This window comes from Pinus tabuliformis, chromosome 3_2 (assembly GCF_031772625.1).
Source record: "Pinus tabuliformis cultivar Carrire ecotype Pingquan chromosome 3_2, CPIR1, whole genome shotgun sequence".
NCBI classification, from domain to species: domain Eukaryota; kingdom Viridiplantae; phylum Streptophyta; class Pinopsida; order Pinales; family Pinaceae; genus Pinus; species Pinus tabuliformis.
Window position 1 is genome coordinate 1,280,285,858 of NC_142302.1, and position 27,097 is coordinate 1,280,312,954.

The window sequence follows — 27,097 nt, forward strand, 5'->3', positions numbered from 1 at the left end:
GTCTTAAAGAATCCTACGTGTCCAACTGACGGTGAGTCATGTAATTCCTTGAGTATCTTAAACTTAAACTTGGAATTTGTATTTAGATATATTCTTCCCTTATACCATAGGATATCATTCTTCCACTCAAATTTTGAGTTATTGGGAAGGTTATTGATTATTGCTGTTACTTCTGGATCCTTGGCATACTCACTTCGAATTTCGTTAAGCCACTCAGGAACAACAACCGACATTGCAAGTAGTGTTGGTTCTTCATCTTTCCTGGATAAGGCATCTGCTACTACATTGTCTTTACCTTTTTTATGTAGTATTTCCAAGTCAAAAGCGACAATTTTTTCAATCCATTTTTGTTGTTCTTCGGAAAGTGTTTTTTGTTGAAGGAGATGTTGGAGACTGTTATGGTTTGTTCGAATAGAAAACTTACTTCCCAAAAGATATTGCCTCCACTTAGCTAGTGCGTGCATGATAACGAGCATTTCTTTGTTGTATGTGGATTTGAGGCGTTCTCTTTTATTGAGCTTCCTACTTTCAAAAGCTATTGGATGTCCTTGTTGCATTAGTACTGCACCTATACTGAATCCAGAAGCATCACACTCAATGATAAATGGTTTAGAAAAATCTGGTGTTGCTAATATGGGAGCATTAGACATAATTTCTTTTAATTTTTCAAAACACCTTCCTGCTTCCTCATCCCATAAAAACGAATTCTTCTTTAAAAGATTTGTTAGAGGTGCAGTTATATGTGCATAGTTTTTAATAAACCTTCGTTAATATCCCGTCAAACCTAAGAACCCTCTTAGCTTGGATATATTAACAGGTTTGGTCCATTCTTTTATAGCTTTGATTTTGTTAGGGTCCATCTTTACACCTTCATGGGATATAATGTGTCCAAGGTATTCTACTTCTTCCTTTCCGAAGGTGCATTTGGATTTTTTTGCGTAAATTGGTGTTCTTTAAGTAGTGTAAGAACCTTATCCAAATGTTGCAAGTGCTCCTTCCAAGTTTTACTGTAAATTAGAATATCGTCAAAGAATACTAATACAAAATTTCTGAGATGTGGGCACAGTTGGATGGCAGAGAACACAGCACAGGTAGACGGTAAGTGTTGGGCGTTAGACAGCAACAATGGAACTGTGACCAAAATGAACCTGGACTGTGTACCTCTAGACCAAGAACGAACTGCTCCGATACCAGATGAAACAGAAAACTTTGATACGCAAAATATATATATGAATAAATACTTTATTAAATGATGAAATACCGATGATGATTGTTTACAATGGGTTGCTTGGCTTATATACCGCCATGGGCACCCTTTGGGAAAGGGCATGATCTTATGATCGTGCCCTTTTGTCTAATTAAAATTAAAATTAAATAATAACCTAAAATTAACTAATTTTTTACATAACATAGTCTTCATCAGGGCCCTTGGTGACTAACCCTTGCCAGGGGTAAGTTTGAGTTGCAAATGCTTGGTAACTGCTTGCCTAGGCCAGTGAGTCAGGTTTTTCTTGTGTGTGATGTAAGTTGAACTTGGTGAGTTCGGTAACTATGGAAGTGATGATCTACCAAGATTTATACTCTTTAGTGCAAGGGAGTCCTAAATTGAGAAATAAAAGACATTACAAATCACATCCATGAGAGGAAATGAGCCTTTGATACAAAAGATATTCCTAGCAAAGAGAATCTTGTATGTGATAAAAACTTCTTGTGCAACACTCCCATCAATGGCTCTTGTTACCTCCTTGCCACCTTGGTTCTCACTTGTGTATGTTGGAAATACTAAGAGCGGGGGTGAATCAGTATTCTTTAGCAATTAACACTTTTAAATCTTTTCAGAGTTGACCCCAATGCAATATTTAGTCATATACAACAAATCAATCTTGTCGTTTTATTACATACCAAATACATAATAATCAAATAAAACATAATAACCAAGGTGTAAAAATTTATAAATTTGACATTTTTGGAATATAGAGTGACATTTTGATTAGCTTGCTATAGGGGCTCATTTTTTTTGTTTTTCTGATTTTTAATTTTCTTTTTTTTTTGTTTTTCATATATATAATATTTTTTTTTAATCCCCTATTTTTTTTCTTCCTCTTTCTTTTCTCTTTTTCTTTGTACTTTTGAAAATAATTGCAGAATGAAATACTTATTTACAATGTCATAGTAGATAATCATCAATTGATCCTATAAATTATAGGACCTTAACACATAGGTAAGGTGGTGTCCAAACCATATACTAGTTCAAAGGGAATCTTTCAAGTAGAACTCTTCTTTGTTACTCTGTCTGCACATAGTGCATACTTGATTTTACAATCCCAGGTCTACTTGTTGTCAGCGACTATCTCTTTTATAATGGTGATCAGATTCTTATTACTAGACTCCGCAAAACCATTACCTTGAGGATAGTAGTTTGAAGAATGGGACAAGACAATGCCAAACCTCAAGCAAAATGATGAGAACTCTGAAGAGCTAAAAGACTTGGCATTATCAGTGGTAATCTTGGCTAGGACCCCAGAGGATAGTAGTTTGAAGAATGGGACAAGACAATGCCAAACCTCAAGCAAAATGATGAGAACTCTGAAGAGCTAAAAGACTTGGCATTATCAGTGGTAATCTTGGCTAGGACCCCAAATCAAGTAATAATTTTATCCTCTATAAAATCCATCACTACCTTATTAGTGGCATGTTTGATAGGAATGGCTTCTACCCATTTGGTAAAACAATCAACTGTCGTTTTAATCCAAGAGTAGCCATTACTAGAGTTTTCATTGAACTTTCCTATAAAATCAAGAACCCGGTGTTGAAAAGGAGCCTCCACGACCACTGGCTATAAAGACAAATCCACTAACTTTTGCTTCCTAGTGAACAATTGACATGCTTGGCACCCTTGAAAATATCGTAGGCTAATAATAACTAGCTCTCAGGATTTTGTGGGTAGTTGTCTTCGTAGCATAATGTCCTCCACAAAATCCTAAATGAAACTCAGAAAGAAGTCTCTTCGCCTCAACTTCATCAACACATCTAAGTATTACCCCCTTGGATTTCTCCATCCAAGACCATCTTGCACAATGCAACACTTAGTGGCTTTTACTCTCAAAGCTCTTCTTTTATGCCCAACTAAGTGGCTAGGACATGATAGATTTTGCAAGTAATAAACAATGTCACTATACCACTCAAGTTGGCCTAATCTTTGAAGTTCAAATGAAGTTGAGACCTCCAATGAATCATTTTGACAAATCAATCCTAAATCCTTCTCATTTCTCTCAGTCAAAATCTGAGCCAACCCTTGGCCCTTAACTAACTTGGTGGGTCTAATATCCAAATCATATTCTTGAATTTTCGTGACCCATCTAGCCCTTGTTCCCAAGCAATCAGTTTGAGTTAATATATCTTTTACCATAGAATGTGGGACAAATGCAATCACTCTAGAATATCCCACATAAGTCCTGAAATGCTTGAGAGAGTTGACTAAGGCATATGCTCGCTTCCCCATGGTACTATACTTCAACTCTGATCCCTGAAGCGACCTACTCATGAAAGCAATTGGTTGCTCATATCCTTCATCATTCTTTTGGAGCAGCACACCCGCAATGGTATCCTCTGAAGCGAAAGAGAAAATCATAAATTCCTTAGAATAATCAGGGCTAACAAGCACAGATGCCTTTTCTATGGAATCCTTAATCTCTCGGAAATCCTTCCTACCTTCGTTCCCCAAACAAACTTAGCATCTTTCTTTAAAAGAGTTTGGATAGGCTTGGCAACTTCAACATAATTTGGAATAAACCTCCTAAGAAAATTGATCTTTCCTAGGAATGATTGGAGGGATTTAATATTATGAGGCAAAAGAATCTTTTGAATTGCCTCAACTCTTTCAGGATCAATCTTGATCCCATCCTTAGAGATGATGTGACTTAGTATTTTCCCTTTTACTCCAAAAATATATTTTGCAGGATTTAGGGAGATTCCATACTCTCTACACCTATTAAAGATTTGCCTTAGATGATCAACATGAGAAATTCCATCCTTTGAAAACACAGTTAGATCATCCTGATATATTTCAATAAATTTCCCAATTAAACCCTTAAAGGCATAATCCATAGCCCTTTGAAAAGTTGCTCCAGCATTAGTCAACCCAAAAGGCATTCTCAAATATTCAAATGTTCCCCATGGTGTGGTGAAGGTAGTCTGATGTCTATCTTCCTTCACCATAACTTTATTTATCCTTTGAAAACACAGTTAGATCATCCTGATATATTTCGATAAATTTCCCAATTAAACCCTTTAAGGCATAATCCATAGCCCTTTGAAAAGTTGCTCTAGCATTAGTCAACCCAAAAATCATTCTCAAATATTCAAATGTTCCCCATGGTGTGGTGAAAGTAGTCTGATGTCTATCTTCCTTCACCATAACTTGATTATATCCAAAAAATCCATCCAACAAAGACATCATACCCGATCCTGTTACCTTTTGCAACAAAGTCTCCATGTTAGGCAAAGGATAATTGTCTTTCTTGCAGGCTAAGTTAAGATTTCTAAAGTCTACACAAAGCCTAATTGACCCATTCTTTTTCCTTACTATAACCAAGTTAGAACACCATGTAGAATGCCTAGTATGAGCAATAATTCCAGCTTGTAACATCTTTTGCAACTCCTTTTGAACCAAGGGGGCCAACTTAGGATTAATTTGCCTAAGTTTTTGCCTAAAGGGTTTGGCATTTTCATCCTTAAGAGGGATAATATGCTCCATAACATCCTCCCTATATCCTTTCAACTCATCATAAGAAAATGCCAACACATCTCTATATTCATGAAGTAAATTAACCAATTTCTTCCTTTCTTCTTCAGTAGTACCCTTACCTATCTTGATAATCTTTGGATCATGGGTAGTACCAATGTTTACTTCTATGAATTCCCCTGGATCAATCTTTTTCTCTTCTTTCCTCTTTGTAGCATCATGCCTATCAAAGAGTCGCTCCATGGCTACAATATTCCTAGGAGTGGGATTTGTCACATCTTTACACTCCACATATTTACATCCTTCTTCCTTGTAGCCAACCTCGAAATCTGTGAATTCCTCTATATTATTTAAGAAACGAATCACTTGACTTTCATCATTAAATACTTGCCAATGCTCAACATTATCAGGAATTGATGGTCTAAATATTACTTCCATCTTTACTTTATCATCCACCAAGTTCTCCACAAGCTGCAAAGTAGATGCAGACATTGCTAGCTAATCAACTTGCTTATTCTTTTCTCGAGGAATTGTTTGAATATTCAATGCATCAAAATATTCCATGTTATCCCAAACAACATTGCGATATTTCTTCAATCTATCATTCGCACAAACAAATTGATTCTTTACTTGCAAATCAGAATCCCTCTTGATGCTTGGCTTTTTGATCTTCAAGTCTTTTGCTAGCTCAAGACCCAACAACAAAGCTTCATATTCGGCTACATTGTTAGTTGCATCAAATTCTAGCACCCTTACCAAACATTGAATGGGCCCCATAAAAGTTTATATGCCAGATCCAATCACCTTTACTTTCAACAATCTCCTCCAAACTAGCAATAGAGTTAGCCAAAACAACATAATTACCCAAATTATCTGATCCATAGACAATTTCATTATAAAGCTTATTTGGGTTTTCCACATGATACTTTCTCTCCATCTCTCTATCTAATCTCACCATGATGCCCTCACTATTAGGGATGGTAGCATAAGTTAAATCCATTTGTAAACCATTGTTTTAAGATCTGGCTGGCTCGAAACCAACTCGGTTGAGTTGGTCTGAGCTAGCAAAAAAATTTCAACCTGGCAGAAAATTTGGTTCGGTTGGCCGAGTCATAGCATGACTCGGCTGAGTCAGTCATAACTCGGCCGAGTCAGTCATAACTCGGCCGAGTCAGTCATAACTCGGCCGACTCGGTCAGATCCGTAACTACTCGACTGGGTAGCTGACAGTGGCCAGTGAACCATAAAAACATGCATTTTTTTGATTTTTTAAAATTTTTTCTAAGTGTGGGGGACTCCAAAGAGGTTTATGAATTAGTTTGCTGGTCTTTGGGGTCCATTCCCCTCTCCCAAACCCTAGTATTTGATCATATTGCCCTACTAAGGCTATGCTATTCATGGTAATGTTAAATTCTTAAAGTAAAAGTGACATTCTCCTTAATCTTCATTTTCATTTGTCACTTTTACTTAAATTTTTAACATTACCATGAAATGACTCAGGATGTTTGAGAGTGGTTCCGGCCTCCTTGGATTTCATATGGAGAAAGTAGAATTTTAGATTTCATTCAAAATCCAGCAGACTTATCGGTTTTTCATGATTTTAGGATTGGGGGATTGCGATGTTTCCATTGAATTTTGTCATGTATTAGGGTATGGAACTCGTATTTAATCAAGAGCGGCAATCCCTCTATGTACCTTGATTTTAGTGACATTGGTTCTCGAACTCCGGGATTCGCTCCCAAACCGGGAGCTTTTGAAAATGTCGCTCCCGCTCCCTGCTTTCGCTCCCGCTCCCAAGTAACACTGAGCTAGATGACGTTGGCAACTCTAGCAGTAGCCAGTAGTACTGGTCGCAAACTTTTGTTGTAGAGGCCATTTCTAGCCTCCTTGGTTATGTGTTTTTGTTTTGATCTCTATATCATCATCGTGTATGTATTGGACAGTGCACTGGGTGCCATTTTAATATAATGGATATATTCATGAGCCTACTTTGATCATATGTTGTCTTCTATCTATATTTTAATGTTGTGTTTGGAAACATGAATGAAAATCTTTAAAATTATGTGTTTTTATAAAAAATAAATATTTAATGTATTTTTTACAACGACCGAGTCACTGAAATCAAGTCGGCCGAGTCGATACTGAGTCGAAGTCGGAGTTTTAAAACATTGTTGTAAACTACCCCCTATATCAACTCCCAACTTCCTAGACAACAACATACCCCAAGCATCAGGGACATCAATCACCACAATATCCATGGTGATCATTATATCAGGGTGCATTGCCAAGTGGACTTGAAGATCCTTTATCAAATCACAACCTTCAATAGTTTTGGAATCCATAGTAGAAATAATGTTATAAGGTCTAGAAATCCTCAAATTCAATTGATTCATGACCTTCTTGGTCATGACACAAGATGATGCCCCAGAATCAAACATACAATTGTGCAAAAGCAACCCATTGACCAATAAAAGTGATAAGAGGTGGTTGGTGGTCCTTGTTGCCTCTACACGTATCATTACTCTGCAGAATAATAGGGGCATCCTCAAATCCATCCTTAGAAAAATTAGGGTTTCCCATGAAGTACCATCCCTAAAGCCCAAAGGTCAGTAAAAGAGATCCCATGGGACCAAGGTCCAAGGTTAACATCCAAAAGAGGTCTAGGGGACAAGAGCACAAACCTAGCCCACTCTTTCTGTTGAATCCCCCCATTAATCCATGCCCAAAAGTTTCCATGATAAGTAAACTGCAATACTCAATTACCAAATGACAAGGCATACCTTTAGGTTTGGGAGCCCACCTTTAAACATACGATCATGATAGATGGTTGAGGGACCACATTGCTGGTTCAGGTGGCGGAGAAGTGGCACAATGAGCTAGTTGGTGGTTGTAAGGGGTTGCTGGCTATTCACTGAGGACCATCTTCTATATTTTTTTTTCTAGGGATATCACCCACAAAATGGTGGGTAACAAGCCCATTTAGCATCATGGCTTAGAGGCCTTTAAATTTGGGACCAGATTACTCAAATGGTTTGAGTGTGTCTCTAGGTTTCACCATGAGTCAAAGAGATTGACCAGGATGATGGTAAACCAGAACTAGTCAGTGCACCATGGGTTAGAGGTGTCAACCAAAATCATGGTGAGTAGTTGGTGCTAAAGATTGTACTATGTGTCAGGAGTACTAGCGATGATTATGGTGAGGATGCACCATAGTTCAGAGGTACTGACCGAAATTATGCTAACTTGTTGATGCTATTTATTTACCATGTGTCACAATTGTTGACCAGATTATGGTAATTGAATGATGCTGATAATGATGATACTGTGTTGATTTTTGGGGTAGCATCGGATATGCTCTAGCTCTGAAATTTTCTGGAGCTAGAATACATCAAATCTCCAAGACCCAAAAATCTTCTGGAGAAATTCCACCCAGATTGTGAGTTATTAAATTAATTAATATTTTTAATGAGGTTCCTAAGTCTAAACTTAGGAAAATAAAAATATTAATGGGTGTTAATAAAAATATGGGTGAGAAGCTTCTAAGAGACGAGGATCAAGTCTGTTTTAATCATAGCCGTTGATTAGGGATTTAATCTCGGCTGTTGATTCATCAACAGGAAAAGTATAAGAGAAGGCTTGAGGGTCAGTTGGAGATACACCAAGTTGATTAGTTAGTTCGATTTTTTTGGGGCGTGGTTTGCTGAGGAAATCGAACAAGTGATTTGAGTTGCAGTGAGGGGCAGAAGTAGAGATTTGGATTGGAAATGAGTTCCGAGCCAAAGAGTACGTGACAGAGAGGCAACAATAGCATCAGAGAGGCAACGGAAAGGCCTACGCAACCTAGGAAGGGGCTCACGCAGTGTTGACGCAGGCTAAGAGGGTCTCTTGCAGTGTCAGTGTAGGATATTCGTCAAAAGTTCGAGATTTCGCTGGAGAAGCGAGGTTCTGAGCTGGGAGGGCTGAACAACAATCTTCCTCCAGCAAATTGATCCAGCAGAAGGGGTGACAAAATCTCCTAAAGGCAAGACGTTGGCCCAAGCAATTGATTGCGCTTGGATTTTGAAGTGTTTGTCGGAGTCAGGCCACTCAATGGATCAGTGGTGACTTGGAGAAGGAGGTAAACCCTCGTATGTATTTCTTGCTGACGTAATTTATTTGAAAGGTTAGCCGGTGTGAGAGGCAACCTGTTGTACTCAGATTCTGCTTGCTTAATAATACAAACTCTCTATCTACTGCACCAGTTTTCCCGCATTGGGTTTTTTCGGGGACGTGTTGTCCAAAACTAACGTTTTCCCTTGTGTGTTTGTCTTATCTATTGTTTTAGTTTATGATCTGTATGTCAATGTAGTTTGCAATTGTGTTTTTCATCACTGTTTATAAATTAAATAACTTGTTGAATGAAATAACAAGTAGGAGATGCTAAACCAGTAATAGTAGGATTTCTGTGTCTAGATTCAGAAATTTTCACGTACTGAAGATAAATTGTTATAACATTTTCCTAGAGAAATATGTCAACATGAGAACATCTAGATAGTCATTATGAATACCTCCTTAGTTAAGAGGGAGTGTTGAACTTTTGTAGCTATGGTTGGTCTCCATAATTAATATTTTAGCTCTTGATGTATTTATAATAATAAATATAAAGCATGTTCTTCATGCTAGTGTCTAAAGAGAAACTTTAAGACATGTTCTTCATGTCCATTGAAAAGAGAAAATTCGAATTTTGAAAAATTGAATTTTTGACTCCAAAAATGTTGGAATTTCTAAGTCTAATTGTTAGAAATCCTTCATGTACTTTATGATTAATTTCTTCCTACTTGTTTTGTTTAATTAACAAGTTATTTACCATGTAAATACTGAAAATAAATACAAGCACATGCTCAACACATTACAGATCTTCAACTGAAGGAAAAACAAGAACGCAAGTGACACCATTATTTTTGGACTAGTGTCCTCGGAAAAACCCAATGCGCGAAAACCTGTGCAGCTATATGAGGGTTTTATTATTAAGCAGTTTCAGAATACAATCTGGGTGCCAAACTAACTCACCCAACAGAGAAAGATCTCGGCAGTAGTACCTCTCAGCCGGAGATAAATATTCCGGCTAAAACCCCGAATGAACAATCCCACAACTCTCAGCTCCAATTTGCCCCATGAAATCTCCAACATCTGCCTCTAGGGACTGCGTCAACCTCTTTGGCCCAACGTCACCCCAACTCGCCCTGCGTTAGCCTCTGGAGGCACTGTGTCAGCGTATAGAGCCTCTGTGTCACCCACGCTGGCTCTCTCTGGCACTGCGTAGCTCCTCGCTGCCTCTACGTGGACCCTGACTAGCTCTACGTGGCCTCTAGCTAGCTTTGCGTCCCTCTCTCTCGGCGTCTGCGTTGATGCTCCTGGTACCCTCTTTGCCTCTCTGCTTCTGTATTCACTGCCCCTCAACTGCAACTTTGATCACTCCTTCGATTTCCTCAGCGAGCCCTACCCAAAAAATCGAATTCTTGATCAACTCGGTGTATTCTCCAAGTGACCCTCAAGCCTCCTCTTATACTTTTCTCATTGACAATTCAACGGCCGAGATTAAGTCCCTAATCAACGGCTAAGATTAACTCTGGCTTGATCTATGACTTTTGGACCTTTCTAACATAGTTTTATATTAATTCACATTAATATTTTATTTTCCCTAAGCTTAGACTTAAAGACTCTATTAAAAATATTAATTATTTTAATATCTCCCAAACTGGTTAGATTCTGCCCAAACCATTTCTGGGTATTGGAGATTTCATGTGTTTTAGCCTCTCCACCAATTTGCGTGGCTAGAGCACATCTGATGCTACCCCAAATCAACACTCCTTATTAGCGAGGACTGTGCTCTAGTAATACTCTTCATTGAGCATCACCTTGATCATTTGACTTTAGTCCTGGTGCTGATGCTAGGCCTGCCGCCCAACATCCTTTGTACTGTTGCATCATGTACTGCTACCCATGGCCCTGCCACTGCCACTGCTACATTCGTACGACAACCCCTCTCATCATGCTGCATCGTGCTACCCATAGCACTGCCACTGCTAACTGCTGCACTGTAACTTAGTGACTAAGAAGTAAGTAATTGATCTCCCAACTCTGACATCTTTGTCAGGCTAGAGACACCCTCGATTTTGAAAATCCCTTTGTCGCTGACAAGTGCCCCTTCTCTGACCTCTGCACTGCTACAACAACTCCATGCATCTCGCACTGCTGCCTCACGCTGTCCTTGGAATCTTGTACTGTAGCTCCCTCTGTCGCTCCATCCACATCCGTCTCTACTGACATCTGCCAGTACTACTACTCCTCTTCAGGGCTTCTATAGCAAGGTATAATGCAAGAGGTTGGGTACTTCGAGGATCCTGCCCCTCATCGCCTGTTGTCCATCTGACTACAACTCGATGTCTGCCCACTTTCTCTCAAGTGGTGTGTGAGCACTCATGGCATAATCATCATTTGTCTCCACTTCCTTTTCTGTCCTTTGTAGCGCAACCTTGGTCTCGGAGGCCTCTCCCTTGCTCTTCTTCCTTGGACACTAGCTTGCATAGTGACCCAGTTCCCCACAGTGGAAGCATTTGACCTTGGAGAGGTCCTTCTTCTTCCGTTTCTCCTGCTTTTCCTTAGATGTTAGGGTAGCATCCCCCTCTTCCTCCTTGATTCTGACCACCCTTCCGCTGCTTCCCGCCTTGGTCAGCCTTCTGATCTCTTCTTGGTGAAGAGCCGCACACAGTTCCTCCCAATCTGTAAGGGTCGACCTGCCCAGTATGCTCTGGACAAACACCTCCCAGTCTTCTGAGACTGCGTTCAGGGTTGTCCTCACCATCAATTCTTGATCCGACATGGCCCCTATGGAAGTCAGCTGATCCCGGATCTCCTTCAATCGACCAAGGAAGGTGTCAATCTGTTCTCCCTTCTGCATCTGGTATGACTGCAACTGATTTTCTAGTAGCATCTTCCTCTGCATGGAAGTATGTTGATACAATTTCGTCAGGGCCTCCCACATCGCATTTGCAGTTTCCTTTTCAGCAATATGTGGTACTACATGGTCCTTGATCCCGTCAAGGATGATGCTCTTGGCCCTCGCCATTGCTTCCTTGTACTTATTGTTCTCAACCGGGTCAACTGGGATCGCTATCGTTTTCAAGGCGAAGTCCTTGAGACGATTCCTGTCTAGAACGTACAAGATTCTGGCCTTCCAAATTACGAAGTTTGAGGCTCTGTCGAGTCTGTCCTAGTCTCTTACCCCGTTCACTGCCATTTGATTGCTCCTCTACTTTCCTCTTGGAATTTTTCGGTGTGACTCCCTCTGAGCCTCGATTTCCCTCCTGGAAACCCCTCTGCCAATGTCAAGATGCCCCCACTCTGATCGTTAGTGTAGCTGCACCACTGATTCGGATTTCTTGGCTAGAAGTCCTCGGCAGCAACTCCCTCCTCCTTGGTCTAGCCCTGTTAGGTACTGTTTTGACCACAGTACCCCACCAACTTCACTCCGCAATTTACCCACAACCTCCTATGCCTTAGCAAACTAAAGGTTAGAGTTTCTAGTCTCTGCGCAATCCCAACACCAACAAAATCTGCACCTCTTGGCCACGGGCGTCAATCCTTCCTGACTGAGAAAGATGACCAGGCACTGCGTAGGTCAAGTCTACTCCCTTCTGCCACTGCGTTGATCCTCCTCCTGACTCAAATTTGATGACACAGGCACTGCGTCACCCCTTCCTTGCTGCTTCCCCGCTAGGGACAACTTCTGTCACTTGGGACAGTTGTTTCTGCCGTTGTTGCTCTGCTCGTCTGATGCCCTCAGTTCTCCTGTGATCTGCAACCACCCTCTGATACCATGTTGGAATTTCTAATCTAACTATTAGAAATCCTTCATGTACTTTCTGATTTATTTCTGCCTACTTGTTCTGTTTAATTAACAAGTTATTTACAATGTAAATACTAAAAATAAATACAGGTACATGCTCAACACATTACAGATCATCAATTGAAGGAAAAAAAAGAACACAAGTGACATCGTTATTTTTGGACTAATGTCCCCGAAAAACCCAATGCAGGAAAACCGATGCAGCTATCTGAGGGTTTTATTATTAAGCAGTTTCAGAATACAACCTGGGTGCCAAACCAGCTCACCCAACAGAGAATGATCTCAGTAGTAGTACCTCTCAGTCAGAGACAGATATTTTGGCTAAAACTTCGGATGAACAATCCCACAGCTCTCAGCTCCAATCTGCCCCACGAAATCTTTAGCGTCTGCCTCTTTGGTCTAGCATCAGCCCAACGTCACCCCAACTTGCCTTGCGTTAGCCTTTGGAGGCACTGTGTTAGCCTCTAGAGCCTCTGCTTCACACACGCTGGCTCTCTCTGGCACTGCGCAACTCCTGGCTGCCTCTGCCTGGGCCTTGATTGGCTCTGCGTGGCCTCTAGCTTGCTCTGTGTCCCTCTCTCACGGTTTCTGCACTGATGTTCCTGGTACCCTCTCTGCCTCTCTGCTTCTGTATTCACTGCCCCTCAGCTTCAACTTTGATCACTCTTTCGATTTCCTTAGCAAGCCCTGCCCTAGAAAATCGAATTCTTGATCAACTCGGTGTATTCTCCAAGTGACCCTCAAGCCTCCTCTTATACTTTTCCCATTAACAATTCAACGACCAAGATTAAGTCCCTAATCGATGGCTAAGATTAACTCTGGCTTGATCCATGACTTTTGGACCCTTCTAACACAGTTTTATATTAATTCACATTAATATTTTATTGTCCCTAAGTTTAGACTTAGGGACTCCATTAAAAATATTAATTATTTTAATATCTCCCAAACTGATTAGATTCTGCCCAAACCATTTATGGGTATTGGAGATCTCATGTGCTTTAGCCTCTCCACCAATTTGCATGGCTAGAGCACATTCGATGCCACCCCAAATCACAAAACAAGCCAATTCGACCCTCTTCCTAGACAAGTCGTCCCAGTCAGAAAGGCACCGATTCAACGTCCAGAATCACTATATATATGCTCAACCTCCTCCTCTTGGGTATAATTCGGATGTCTTCTGAAAAATAAAAACATCTTCTGTTCAAGCATCAAGTCACTCTTAGACTTTTGTTCAAGTGAAGGAAGAAGGAAGGAAGGTTGTAAGATGAGTTTGTAAGCAGATTGAAGTCTCTTGAAGAAATTCTGAAGTAGACTAAAATGATTCTGAGGCAAACCAAGGCCATTATCTCCGACTGACCAACTTTTGTGAGATATATCAAGGCAGCAACAGACCTAACCAGACCAAGTTTAGTGGGCAGACTTATGACTTGAGTAGTACGCTGTTGTACCAGGTTTGACCAAGTCTCTTCACTAGTCAGTTTGATTTATGAATGACTAGAAGATCTAGGTGTGTCTCTTAATGAACTGAAGAATTTCTCTAAATAAAGGTTGCTGGGCTTTTCCCCCATGTGGGTTTTCCAGCATAAATGTTTTTGTGTTCTTGTTTGGCTGTCTCTTTATGATCCTACTGACATTTTGTTTTACTCTTGACATCATCTGTGTAATTGCTTTATGATGAATATGAATGCAAGAAAAGTGAAGTGAAAACTTTTTGATAAACAGAAATATATGTATAAATATTTTTTTAAAAGGATGAATTGACAGATGATGATTGTTTACAATGGGGTTCTTGGCTTATATACCGCCATGGGCACCCTTTGGGAAAGGGCATGATCTTATGATTGTACCTTTTCGTCTAATTAAACCTAAAATTAACTAATTTTCTACATAATATTGCCTTCCTCAAAAGAATGCTTTGTCCTCAAAGCATAAGTAACGACGGATGTTGTTGAAGAATGATTCAATCTCCTAGAAAGCGTCTTCTTCGGGTAAGTCCTTCCACTTGATCAGATATTCCAAGATGATCAAGGTCTCACACTTTAAAAGGTCTTAGATTAATCTCTCAAGTTCCATTTTTTGGTGATGTGGATATCGATATGGCTTGATGTTGACAGGGTCTGACCTTGCCTTGACTTCTATTGTATGCTTAATTTCCCTATTAGGGGGCATCTCCATAGGTAGGTCTTGAAATACTTTTTCATGCTTCTGAATTAAATCTTGTATCTTTGGTGACTCTTCACTGGTCATATTTGCAGATAACATTTCTAATTGGTGACATTGTACTACGTAGGTAGGTGCTCCTTTTCGACTCAACTTCATCATCTGAGATCATGATACAACTTGATTTTCTGGTGCATGGAATCCGTGTAGTTTGTACTTCTGACCTCCCCATTTGAATTTTATAAATTGTACTTGATGGTTGGCGGCATAAGTACCTAAAGTTCGTAGCCATTGGATATGTAAGGCTACATCTACTCCTCCTAATGGTACCGTGAAGAACAGAGATTCTAGATTAAAGTCTTGAATCTGCAAATTGACCTTATGGCATTTCCCCACCTTTTCAATCTTCTTACCATTAGCTACCATCACTTTCATGTTTGGTAAGGGAAATTTGGTAAGGGAAATGAAAAGATATTGAGTCTCTTTGCCACGTCTCTTGAAGAAGATAATTATGGCATTGAATTCATCTTTCCGAGAGGACCAAAATCAACCTAAAGTTAATCGAATTTGGTTAAGGAAAAGTGTGTTTTTGAATTTATGTTTCTATCATATAAAATCATCAAGGTCGGCCTCACCTATATGTCAGCTCAATAAGCCCAAAAGTCACGTCTCTTCAACCCCATTGAATTGTATATAAAGAGGTGCCTTTCAACCTCATTTGACACAACTCAAGGGCTCTAATATATCTCTGAGGTAGCTGCAGCTTGAAGGAGCTAGGAGGACAAGTATTGGGTAAGTTTTCGGTGTGTTCTTCCTTCCATAGGTTCGATCTTGAAGCAGTATGGCAGTTGTAGGTCAGGGCAGAGAATTTTGGTGAGATTTCTCCTCTATTGAAGGATGCATCTTCTTGTAATCATTTCAGGAGGGCCGCAAGATTTGTGAGTCTTGGACAGGGGGCCGAAAGGCTGTTCCAGTGTTACTTGGGAGCGGGAGCGGGAGCGGGGAGCGGGAGCGGAAGCGGGAGCGGGAGCGACCATTTTCAGAAGCTCCCGGTTTGGGAGCGAATCCCGGAGCGATTTTTTAAAAATATATATATTTTTATATTTTTTAATTTTTGATACATATATGTCAACAAAAACATGTAGAATGATGAAATAGACATAAAAAACATAAAAAAACATAAATTGATCATTGAACCATATCACATCAATCATCTAGAAATTATAATCGTCATCAACCTTAGTAAAATAATAAATTAAAATAACATTCAATTCAATAACATTTATCATCATTGATCACCAAAGTAACAAGTTGTACTTGTAAGCCAAGTTTAACCATTACAAGAAGTAATATCGAAGATATTTCTAAGTCCTAACTTGTAACTGTTAACATGATATGAAATGTTAAAAATTTATAAAATGAAACATGAATAATGAGATGAAATGAAACAACTTTAGTCTTTCACAAAGCATCATATTCATAATTCACAATCATTACCAATGAGTTATAATTGCCAAGGCCCAACTTCAAACTTCAAATTTTCATTGTCACAGTGATATAATGTTTACAAAAAATATCATAATGTCATAATGATATGAAAGAGTCAAGAGTCAAGAGTCAAGGACTCAAAACTCAACACTGAACAGTTATGAAAACTAAAGTGACAAGTCTAATAGAAACTAAAAAAGACAAGTAAACTGTAAATCTACAAGTGGCCCTTGCCACAAGAGTCTCCAGGAGTATAAGTAGGTCTTGGCGGTCTTCTAGGAGTCTCCCGCCCAGACCGACGACCAGAACTAGAGCCTCCACGCGAGGGTGTCGATGGAGGTGGCGACAGCAATGGAACAAGACTCGGGCCCCGAGAACTGCTACTGGATGGTGGAGGTGGAGGTGGCATGGCTGCTGCAGCTGCTTCAGCTTCATCCCGTACAAGCTCATCTTCTAGTTCTTCCATATGTACAATGCCATCCTCTAAATTGTTGTCCTCAGGGTGATTGTCCCAAATTTTATATGTGGGATCTTCATTAGCCCGATCACAGTAATGGCTCAACAACCTCAAATTGTAGTGCACATAAACCAAGCTTTCTGCTCGGTTTTCGTTGAGCCTGTTTCTTTTCACATTATGTATATAACTGTAGGTGCTCCAACACCTCTCTGCAGAAGAAGAATTTACAACCTGTGCAAGAACTTTCAATGCCAATTTTCGCAAAAGTCCGTCGCCGCCATATGTTTCCCACCATGTGAGAGAATCAAATTTATCTTTGTCGTCCATTGCATGGAAGTTACCATACAAACCACTGCCAGTGAAGTATCTGCCTATTTCAAGGCGCACAGCTGCACATTCCTCCCTGTCAGGCACCAACTTTTCTAATGCATCCAGATATCCTTTAGTTACCTCTCGATCTAAATGGGGTTTGGTCCTAACACCACCCCCTGCTGCAGGTTTGCCCAACCAAGAATCTGAGTAGTATTTTGGCGTAAGGATATACGCCAAGCAATGTAGTGGAAGGTTAAGCTTTTTCCACCGTTCACACACACAATCGTGAATCAGATTGTACAAGTCGGGATCTCTGTTATTAACAATGTCTTTTATTTCCCCCAACATGGGTATCCATTTGCTCATACACCTCGCCAATCACTGGTTTGTCTGTATCTGCAAACCGAATCATGTTATAAATTGGCTTGGTGAAATCCAATACCTGTCTCACAGCTGTCCAAAACTGCCCATCAAGAGCGGCCTCCTCCACCGTTTCAAAACCTGCAATGTCAGCTACATTTGTAGCCCTTTCCTTTAACACCTGCCAATTTGGACTTGATACCATGCTAGCTAAACCCTCTCTTACCTTCAAAAGGCGCCTGAAGGTGAGGTAATAGCTACCAAATCTAGTCCTCGCAATCTTCAGCAACTCCAATCTCGAGTGACTGCGGAAAAGGCCATGGGTATTGCTATGATTTGTAATAAATTTTATCATTTTTTTTCCTCTCTTGTACAAATCCCCAATCCATTGGTATTGTTCATTTTTGTTTTTGACAATATCATGCAACAAAAGGTTCAATGTGTGAACCAAACATCCAGACCAAAATATGTTCGGGTATCTATCCTCAATAATTGCTCCCGCTGCCTTACAATTAGGAGCATTATCAGTGATGACTTGGATGACATTGTATGGGCCAATACGCTCAATTGTTTCAAGCAATGCTTCTGCAATGTTGATAGCGGTCTTGAACTTGTCTGAGTAATCATGTGCAGCTAGAAAAATGGGACCACTTCGGGACACAGCAAGAACACTTATCAATGGCTTGCCTTTTACATTTGTCCATCCATCAGATACAATGGACACCCCATTGTCAGTCCAAGAACTTGTCATTTTATTCAAAGAATGTGATATTTTTGCTTTTTCATGATCAAGGCCAACTGTTCTTGCCTTGTCATACCCAGGGCTCTTGTATCCTTTAGGGGCATCATTTATGGCAGAAACCATTTCGTGCCAATAAGGTGAGCGTAGAACATTGAATGGTATCCCATTTGCATAGAGGAACCTGTAAATTTTTGAATCCACATCATTCCTACACCCCTCATCAAGGAAATCTGATATGGTTCTACGGCGTAAAGATGATGACCCTGAGCCTCCATGTCCATATCCACTGCCTTGGGAGGATGCTGAAGGAGTTCTTTGTGAGCTTGGTTCAAAGAAACCCCTTGATCTTTTTGCTTTGTATTGGGCATCCTCCTCTTCCTTTATGTATTTGGCTCTATCAACTATTGACACCGCGTCGCAAGTTCTGATTCCTATTTGTTTCTCTCCATCCCATGCCCTTTTCCCGCAAAGGTGTCTTCTCAAACGGGTGTATGAGCCTGTGAAATCACTGTTGCAATGGGGGCAATGAAATTTAGTGGTTCCACCCCCTCTCCCTGTTTCAGGCCTCTGAACATATTTCCACAATGGAGTTTGGTCTTGTTTAGTTTTTTGACCCTCATGTTCACCCTCCACATCCTCCTCACTGGGGTTTTCACCTATTTGACTTCCTCTGGCTTCTTCATCCACCTCTTCAGTTTCAGGCCCCCTCCGTTTCCTACTCTCCACCACCATAATAACCAGAAAGGGGACCAGGAAGAGGAAAATGCCAATAAAAATGCTCAGGTCCATCGTGTTTGATGTTTGTAGGGTTTGAGTCTTGAATCTGCAAATTAATTTAGTTTATTGGGATTAATTCATTTAATTTATTAATTTAATTTAAATTAATGATCTTTAAACTCAAACAGGTAAATGAAACTAACCAAATTAACTACCTAACCTGCTAAACTAACTAAATGATTAAGTTACTTACCTCTGCAAGCTTGCTCCTCGCTCCTCGGCACTTGCTCCTCGCTCCTCAGCTCTGGCTCCTTGCTCCTCAGCTCTTGCTCCTTGCTCCTTTGCTCTCAAACTCAACCTCAATCTCATTAGAATGATTTTGTTTTGGCCCATTGGGCTTATAAATCCAAAAAAATTTGTTTAATTTTTTGTTTTTTTCGGGTCCGCGGATTTTTTTTTCCGCCGAATCGCTCCCGGAAATTTAAAATTCGCTCCCGGAGCGTTTTTTAATGCCCGGGAGCGATCAGGGAGCGATCGCTCCCCGATCGCTCCCGGGCATTAAAAAGCGCTCCGGGAGCGCGGGAGCGATCGCTCCCTGAAGCGCTCCCTCACAGACCAGGGAGCGCAAATTTTTTTACGGGAGCGCGCTCCCGAAAATCGCTCCCGTCCGGGAGCGATTTGGGGAGCACGCTCCCGACCCGCTCCCGAGCCGCTCCCGCCCGGAGCGCGCTTCGGGAGCGGGTTCGTAGGGGGGGGGGCCGCTCCCCCGCATCACTGGGCTGTTCTAAGGAGCAGAACAGGCCGCAGTACAAATAGACATGAAACCTTGATGGAGGCTATTTGTAGCACAGAACCTTAGATCAGGTTGCATCTAAAAAATTGTGTGTGCTTCCAGAGTCTATGAGAACCACTACTTTGTTCTTCTTTATGTGTCCTTTTAACTTTAAGGTCTGGGGTTGTGATATACCTGTCATAGCTGATAATGACACTTGCGGAATACTTCCATCATCTAATTTTGGTGAGAATTCTGGGCATCTTCTGTTTCTTCTATGTCATAATCTTCACTGTTTGAATCATTGGTTGCTTCACAATTATATAGGTTCTTTGGTTCTTTTCCTTTAGCACATCTATGTTTGGGGTCCCACTTCTCACCACAACGTTTACATTTACCCTCTTTTATCCTTTGCATTTCCACATTAGATTTTTCATCTTCACGACGATGTGGTGGAACATATCTTGTATTATTTGAGTCCACATACTGGGGTATCCTTCGTCTTGCATATGTTTTTCCACTTTTGACCAAAATATTGTTTCGAATTTCTTTTCGACTGTTTTTGCTTTTCGTCTTGCTACTTCTATTGATGTAATGTCATGCATCTCAAGTTCTGCTTGTAAATGGGTTTTGAGTCCCGAGACGTATGATTGAATTAGATGAGATTCTGATAACCCAGGTACTCGTGTTACTAAGGTCTCCCATTCTTGAGTGTATTCGTCCACACTTCTTTTTTGTCGTAATTTGATGAGTTTTGAAAAGAACTCTTCTTCCTTTACACCTTGGAATCTTTTAAAGAATGCATCCTTAAATTTTCTCCAGCTAATGACGTGTGTTGTCTTTTTCCACCACATATACCAATTATATGCTTCCCCTTCCATTTTCATGGATGCGTGCCTGAGCTTTTCGTCATTGTCATTGATGTCATATATCTCAAAGTATTCTTCTGCTTTATTTATCCATGCAACATTGTTTTTTTTCGTTTCCATCGAATTTAGGCATCTCAACTTTTTCCCTTCGCTGGTATGTTGCTAATTGTTGAGCGAAAAAGGGGTGTTGATTGGTAAAGGTATCCTAGAGTTGCTTGTTTGTAAGGGTTGTGTTACTCACTTCTTGGTGGGGTGTCGCTGATTTTTTTGGGGATTCAACTTTTTCATGAGAGTCTGTTGACTTTGTTGAATATGATGAGATGTGTTTTTGATTCTCTTCATTTTTTTTAGTAGTTGTTCGGGTGTACAATTCGCCTTTTTACACAAAATTTTCAGCATTGTTAAGACCTCTCTGATGCCTACTTCTGTTTGGACATGGTAATTTTCCATCTTTATTTCTATTCGATTTGTTGTATCCTGAAGAATTTTGATTTCGTCAGTCTGATTTTTGATATCGTTAGCCTGCCTCTCAAGCTTGATTTGGAATTCATCTAATCTTTTACTGACCTCATCGTGGTTTCTATTTACCTTATGCTCCGAGTCAACCATTTTTTTTTGAAAATCTACCATTGTCATGGTCGACATTGAGCGAGTTTGTGGGGGCGTGTATTTATCTGCCAGTTTAAAATTTTAATAATTTTTTTTAATTAATTAAAATAAATTTAATTAATTAAATTATATGTATTATATATATATATATATACGTTATATTTCACGTTATATATAAATTTATATATATTTGCTGACCGTCACGTCTGCTGGTGGGGTCACCTCCGGCAGCAAATAACACTTTCAGTAGACTGTTCAATAGAAAATCTTAAGCGGATAACACAGTATGAGCACAACAACGGACAGGAAGGCAGCAAGGTGACAGATGGATAGCCGACAGACAGCGGACGGGGATGACGGAGGCTGCAGTCTTCTGGGTAGATGGAGACAGGGGAGGGATGGCCGAACGTCGTAGTCTTCCGGGTGAATGGAGACAGCAGAGGGGCGTAGAAAAAAACACAGTGGGCTGTGGACAAAAGTAGAGGCGACGACAGCGGAGGGAATACGCAGCTCGGGGGTTTGTTAGTAATGCTGGGTCAACTGCAGTGGCAGCGGAAACAGAGGTGGCGTATTGGGACGGGGTGTTGACAGATGACACAGCGGAAATGAAGATTGGTGATTGCCAGGCGAGAAGATCGTTCGCTCTGATACCAGATGAAGTGAAAACTTCTTGATAAACAGAAATATATGTATAAATATTTTATTAAAAAGATGAATTGACAGATGATGATTGTTTACAATGGGGTTCCTAGCTTATATACTGCCATGGGCACCCTTTGGGAAGGGGCATGATCTTATGATCGTGCCCTTTCGTCTAATTAAACTTAAAATTAACTAATTTTTTACATAACAAAAAGATTAACCTAAGAGAAATCATTAAGTAATTATCGATTAAGAGGATGCTTGAAAAATCAATACATGTTAGGATTATGAATAGATTTTCATGGACTGTAATATATTGGGTGCCACTAACTGAGTTACAGATTGGGAACGATATTGATTTTTTTGCTGCAAAATTTTCACTTCAATTTAGAATAGGGTTTGTATTAGTATTTTAATTTTGTTGTGTGAAATATTGTAGAACATGCAATAAGTGTCCTAATTTTTGTGTTTACTGCACCGAGTGCCTCATAAGTTCCCATGAACCCTGAGTTGACAAAGTAGTTGACTATGTTTCTACTAGCTCACCCTAGTTATAGGAAACTGACTAAAAAAGTCAGTTGGGTAATATGGATACGAAGATGAAGATTGTTGGACCAACTTGAATATGACACCAAAGATTAAGAAGACACCAAAGATCTATATTGAACAAGTAACCATTATGGGGGAGTATATTGTGTATAATCCCTACTTAATGTTAGACTGTGTGGTTTTATGTGACTTGCTCAAGGTCACAAGATTGTTAAGTGATAGGTGTGACAGGTAGCTAGACACTTGGAAATTGTAAGCCAAGTTAGAAATGGTGACTCTGGTAGATTTGCGTGGAGGAGAAAGCATCATTTGAAGGATGAGGTGGTTCAAAAAGGTAGAGACAATAGTTCTACAGAATAGGGAAAGAGGCAATGAATTCGTGGATTATTTGAATGAATTATTGGAAAATTTCATATTTCCAATCTATGGTGTTTCTACTCTAGGAGATCATATCGGTAAGTCCCTTTCCTTGGCACCTAGGTAATCCTCAGACGTATGTATAGGTATAGTTTATGATGGAAAACCCAATTTTTTATCTGACTCGAATGGCATGAGGAGAACTGATGATTATTCAATGGAAAAGGGTGAGGGGATTTTACAATCCTTTTCCACAAAAAATATGCGATTTTCAAAAGGTCAAAATGGGGGGTTCTCCACAAATCATCGAAACAAAAAGTGTTTTATGTCTCCTAACAGAGATCCGGTTGATGTGATGGGAGGCTACTATAGTGGGCAGTGGTTGCCTCTTCCTCTAGGTGGTGTGTTCAAAGAACACCTTGAAGGTAAAGCGGCAAAGTCCATTCACAGGGGTCCAGATGTAGTAGATGAAGAAATGATCAAACCCTCCCCAGCATATCAGTCCTGGAAGTTGACTTGAAGGAGCTTTGTAGCAGTCACTTGGGGAAATACTTGGAACGTGAGCTGAAATGTTCCAGGGAAGAGAAGATAGCTATGAAGTCAGATGGTTTTGAAATTCTCCTTAAACCAGTCTAGTGGTTGCAGTTATTTTTCATATGACTTTGGAAACTATGTAAACTTCCATTTCTATTTCGATTTTAATGTTGCACAAACATATTATCTTCATTAAAAGCTTTTATTGATTCTCTTCTTCTCACATTGTTTTCACTTATTCTGATAAATTATGTAAAGCTTCCAAATTAAATGATTTGTGTCAATTCATTGTACATGTACATACATGTATCACATTGGAGAATGACATCATAATTTTGGATTTGCAATTTATATCATTTGTAACATATTGAAATGCATGTTGAAATGGTTACTTAAGCTTATGTCGTTTTTTATTTCTCTTGGTATTCTGCAGTGATGCTTCTAAAGATGGTATGATTAAGTATCGTGAACCATATCCATTTGGCATTGATCCTATGTGGCGTGGTAGCAGAACAGAACTGCCATTCCTAAATTCATTAAAAATGAAGATGTCCATTTTGTTGGGTGTTGCTCAAATGAATTTGGGGATTGTTCTGAGTTATTTCAATGCAAAGTTCTTTTCCAATTCACTTAATATTTGGTGAGAATGATGCTGATGGCATGTTTACATTTTCTTTTTGACTTGGGCTTCACATCTCAATATTCTTTGTAATAGTACTCCCATGCTAACAGCTCATTTTGACTTGAGACAAAATTTATGTTTCATGTGTTTTCAGGTATCAATTTGTGCCCCAGATGATTTTTTTGAACAGTCTCTTTGGTTATCTTGCTCTCTTAATTATCATCAAGTGGTGCAGTGGTTCTAAAGCTGATCTATATCATGTAATGATATATATGTTCTTGAGTCCTACTGATGACCTTGGTGAAAATCAACTGTTTTGGGGTCAGAGATTGGTTCAGGTAAAATATCTATGCTACAAATTATTATCCTGCAATTATAAATCTGTGTTTTGTCTGAAAAGTAGGTTAAGTTTGAAATGCTAAGTTGTGTATTTGGATAGTGGCACTATGACACGTAGTTACCAAAGGATTTCTTTATTGTTTCCTTCTGTTTTGATGAAAATTTCAGCACATCGTTATGAACTTTATTGCTTGTTTTGACCCTTATGAGTTACTTTATTCTTGTCAGATTGTGTTGCTACTGTTAGCTTTTGCTGCAGTTCCTTGGATGCTTCTTCCAAAACCTTTAATTTTAAGGAAGCAACATCGTCAGGTAGGCGTCTTTTTGACATGTAGAGCATTTTCACGTAATTTTCATTGATGCTGGCACTTATTTTATTTTCTCCTTCATATATTTTTTCTTGATTTACTTCAATGATACTGTTGATCGAATTGCAAAAGAGTTTTCAAATCATATTTTCAATTTTGTTGCAAATAGAAGAAGAATGTGCTCTCTTCTTAGAAGACAGTAACCAGTTCAAGTGTTGAATTTGCTATATATGGTAATTCAGGAGGTAATTTATAAGTAACTGAAATGTCAGACCGTCTTCAACTTTGTTCACTGTTAATCCAAGTTTTTTACAAGCCCAGAATGCTGGGTGTTTACTAGCACATGTAAAACTTTTGTGGTATCACTCGTATGAGTAGAGTGACTAGAAAGAATTTAGACAAGGACCTAGTTAATGGTTAATGTGGTTTGTTGAAGTTCCGACAATTTTTTCGGAACAATCTTTTACATTTTTACTTTGTATTATCCTTTCCTCAAAGAATGATCTTCAAATCTATTCTTCTGGTGGCATTCAGAGACTTCAAGGTCGTGCATATGGAATTCTTGGGAATTCAGACACGGATTCTCTTGAAATGGAACATGATTTTGATTCTGGATATGAAGAATTTGACTTCAGTGAGATTTTTGTTCACCAAATGATACATACTATTGAGTTTGTATTAGGTGCCGTCTCCAACACTGCGTCTTATCTTCGGCTCTGGGCCCTCAGGTATTACTGTACTTCATCTTCTTTGTATTTGAAAACATTTATAAATTATCATGTATGCCTGAGAGGAGGTTTTTCTGAACACGAGACTTGATATGGGGTGTTTTGCAGCTTGGCACACTCAGAGTTATCAGCTGTTTTCTATGAGAAGGTTCTTCAATCTGCATGGGGGTGAGTAAAATACAAGTTTTAGTATTTCTTCATGTTGGAGTGGACCAGCGATGTCACAGGGGTAAAACTACATGTATGAAGCTGATTAATAAAAACGATTTGGCCATTTTTTAATCAGTCAATTCTTTTTCACGGTGATATGTAGCAGGAAAAATGCACAGGGAGGGTTACTTTGTATCATATGTCATTTAAGGGAGAGCAGTTCTCGTTTTCAACCTTCTATCATTCTTAAACATGCTTTTATGATGAGAACCTTGTATAGGTTACCAGTGCTAGTCTTTTATTAATCCTTAGTTATATATCAAATAGTTAGATATTCTCACATATAGTAGATACATGTTTGAAGGGGAAAATTGATATTGAACATAAATTTTCTATGGGTGGGAGTCACTAGATATAAGATATTAACCTGAGGGGTTTAGGATTATGAGCATTTTCCTATATAAAGCTCCAGGCATTCATTCTAAGACCATAATTGGACTCTCTTATATAGTCCTTCACTCAGTGTGATATAGCCCTGCTTTCCTTGTGCGGTTAGAAGATTATTTCTTATTATCTTTCTCTGCTGCCGAAATCATCTTGATATCAGAGCTTATTTAAAAGGCTTCAAGTTTTGTTCATTATTAGAGTTCTTTATTTTCTAAAGAGGCCCCATTCTCTTGCAGCTACACGTCTTCCAGCTTCTCATCTTGCTTCGTCTTTGCTCATTTCATTTTAATTGTGATTGTCATGCAGCTATAACAACATCTTCATACGTATAGCTGGATTTGCTGTGTTTGCTTCTGCAACTACGATGGTGTTGCTCCTTATGGAAACTCTCAGTGCTTTTCTCCATGCATTGCGTCTTCACTGGGTTGAGTTTCAAAATAAGTTCTATGAAGGGGATGGTTACAAATTCCAGCCATTCTCTTTTACTTTACTTAGTGAAGAGGATGATTAATATATTGGCTGTATTACAAAAACAATCTTCAATGCCTTTTGAAGCTCACTTTATACTTGTAATTTTAGCACGAGAAGGGAGGACAAAATTCTTACAATAAGGTAAAAGCAAATGGGTACAAAATTGCAGTTTAGGTCCAACATTTGTTCAAAGTGGTGTGCTGGCAATTGGCTAACCAATTCTAACTGATGATTGGAATTTCTGAGGAAATGTGTGAATAATAGAGGAGCATTGCGCTGAATTGTATTGTATAGTAGGTTTCATTTTCTGAACTCATACTCTGACTTCATGAGATCAGTCCACCTTCCATCGCCTGGATTGTGGAAAGTTGCAGACATGGTCTTAAGTTCCTACTGCCTATGAAATTGCAATGATGCTATAGAGGCATTCTTCCTTTCCAAGTTGGTGCTCTGTAATATCTTTCCCAAACTTGTAATCTTTCTTTATTCATTCTCATTTGTCTTCTACGGGACACATTATCTAATTTTTTTTAAGGGCAAACACATGATTGCATGAGTTATTAATTGTGGCCAGAAGGTGATTATATAGGATGTCGGCAAGTTCTGCTATTCAAAGGTTTCTAAAGTATCTTTAGATTGGAGATTCACATGCGCTTCAAAATTTACCAAATACCTTTTCTTCCTTTTTCTGTATATTGTAAAATCTAAATAGATCCCCTCATTCTTTATGAATGGATGTATTGAGGTAACTGTATTGAGGTAACTGATTTGAATATTAAACTACACTTAGAGTTGCGTGCTTGATTATGTGCGTAACGTATTTGCTTGGGAA

The 27,097-nt window shown here is 39.4% G+C and overlaps 1 protein-coding gene across 2 annotated transcripts in view; it reads left to right on the plus strand.

The window, feature by feature from the left end:
- Positions 1-26,784, plus strand: part of LOC149185416 (V-type proton ATPase subunit a1-like) — a 270,968-nt gene extending 244,184 nt beyond the window's left edge. For both annotated transcript variants that reach the window (XM_089417936.1, XM_089417938.1), the window contains 6 exons: positions 23,634-23,840; positions 23,977-24,160; positions 24,390-24,473; positions 25,004-25,197; positions 25,306-25,365; positions 26,101-26,784. In XM_089417936.1, the coding sequence (XP_089274062.1) occupies positions 23,634-23,840; positions 23,977-24,160; positions 24,390-24,473; positions 25,004-25,197; positions 25,306-25,365; positions 26,101-26,305 (934 nt within the window). In that variant the 3' untranslated portion in view covers positions 26,306-26,784. The remainder of the gene's footprint in view (positions 1-23,633; positions 23,841-23,976; positions 24,161-24,389; positions 24,474-25,003; positions 25,198-25,305; positions 25,366-26,100) is intronic.
- Positions 26,785-27,097: the final 313 nt, after the last annotated feature.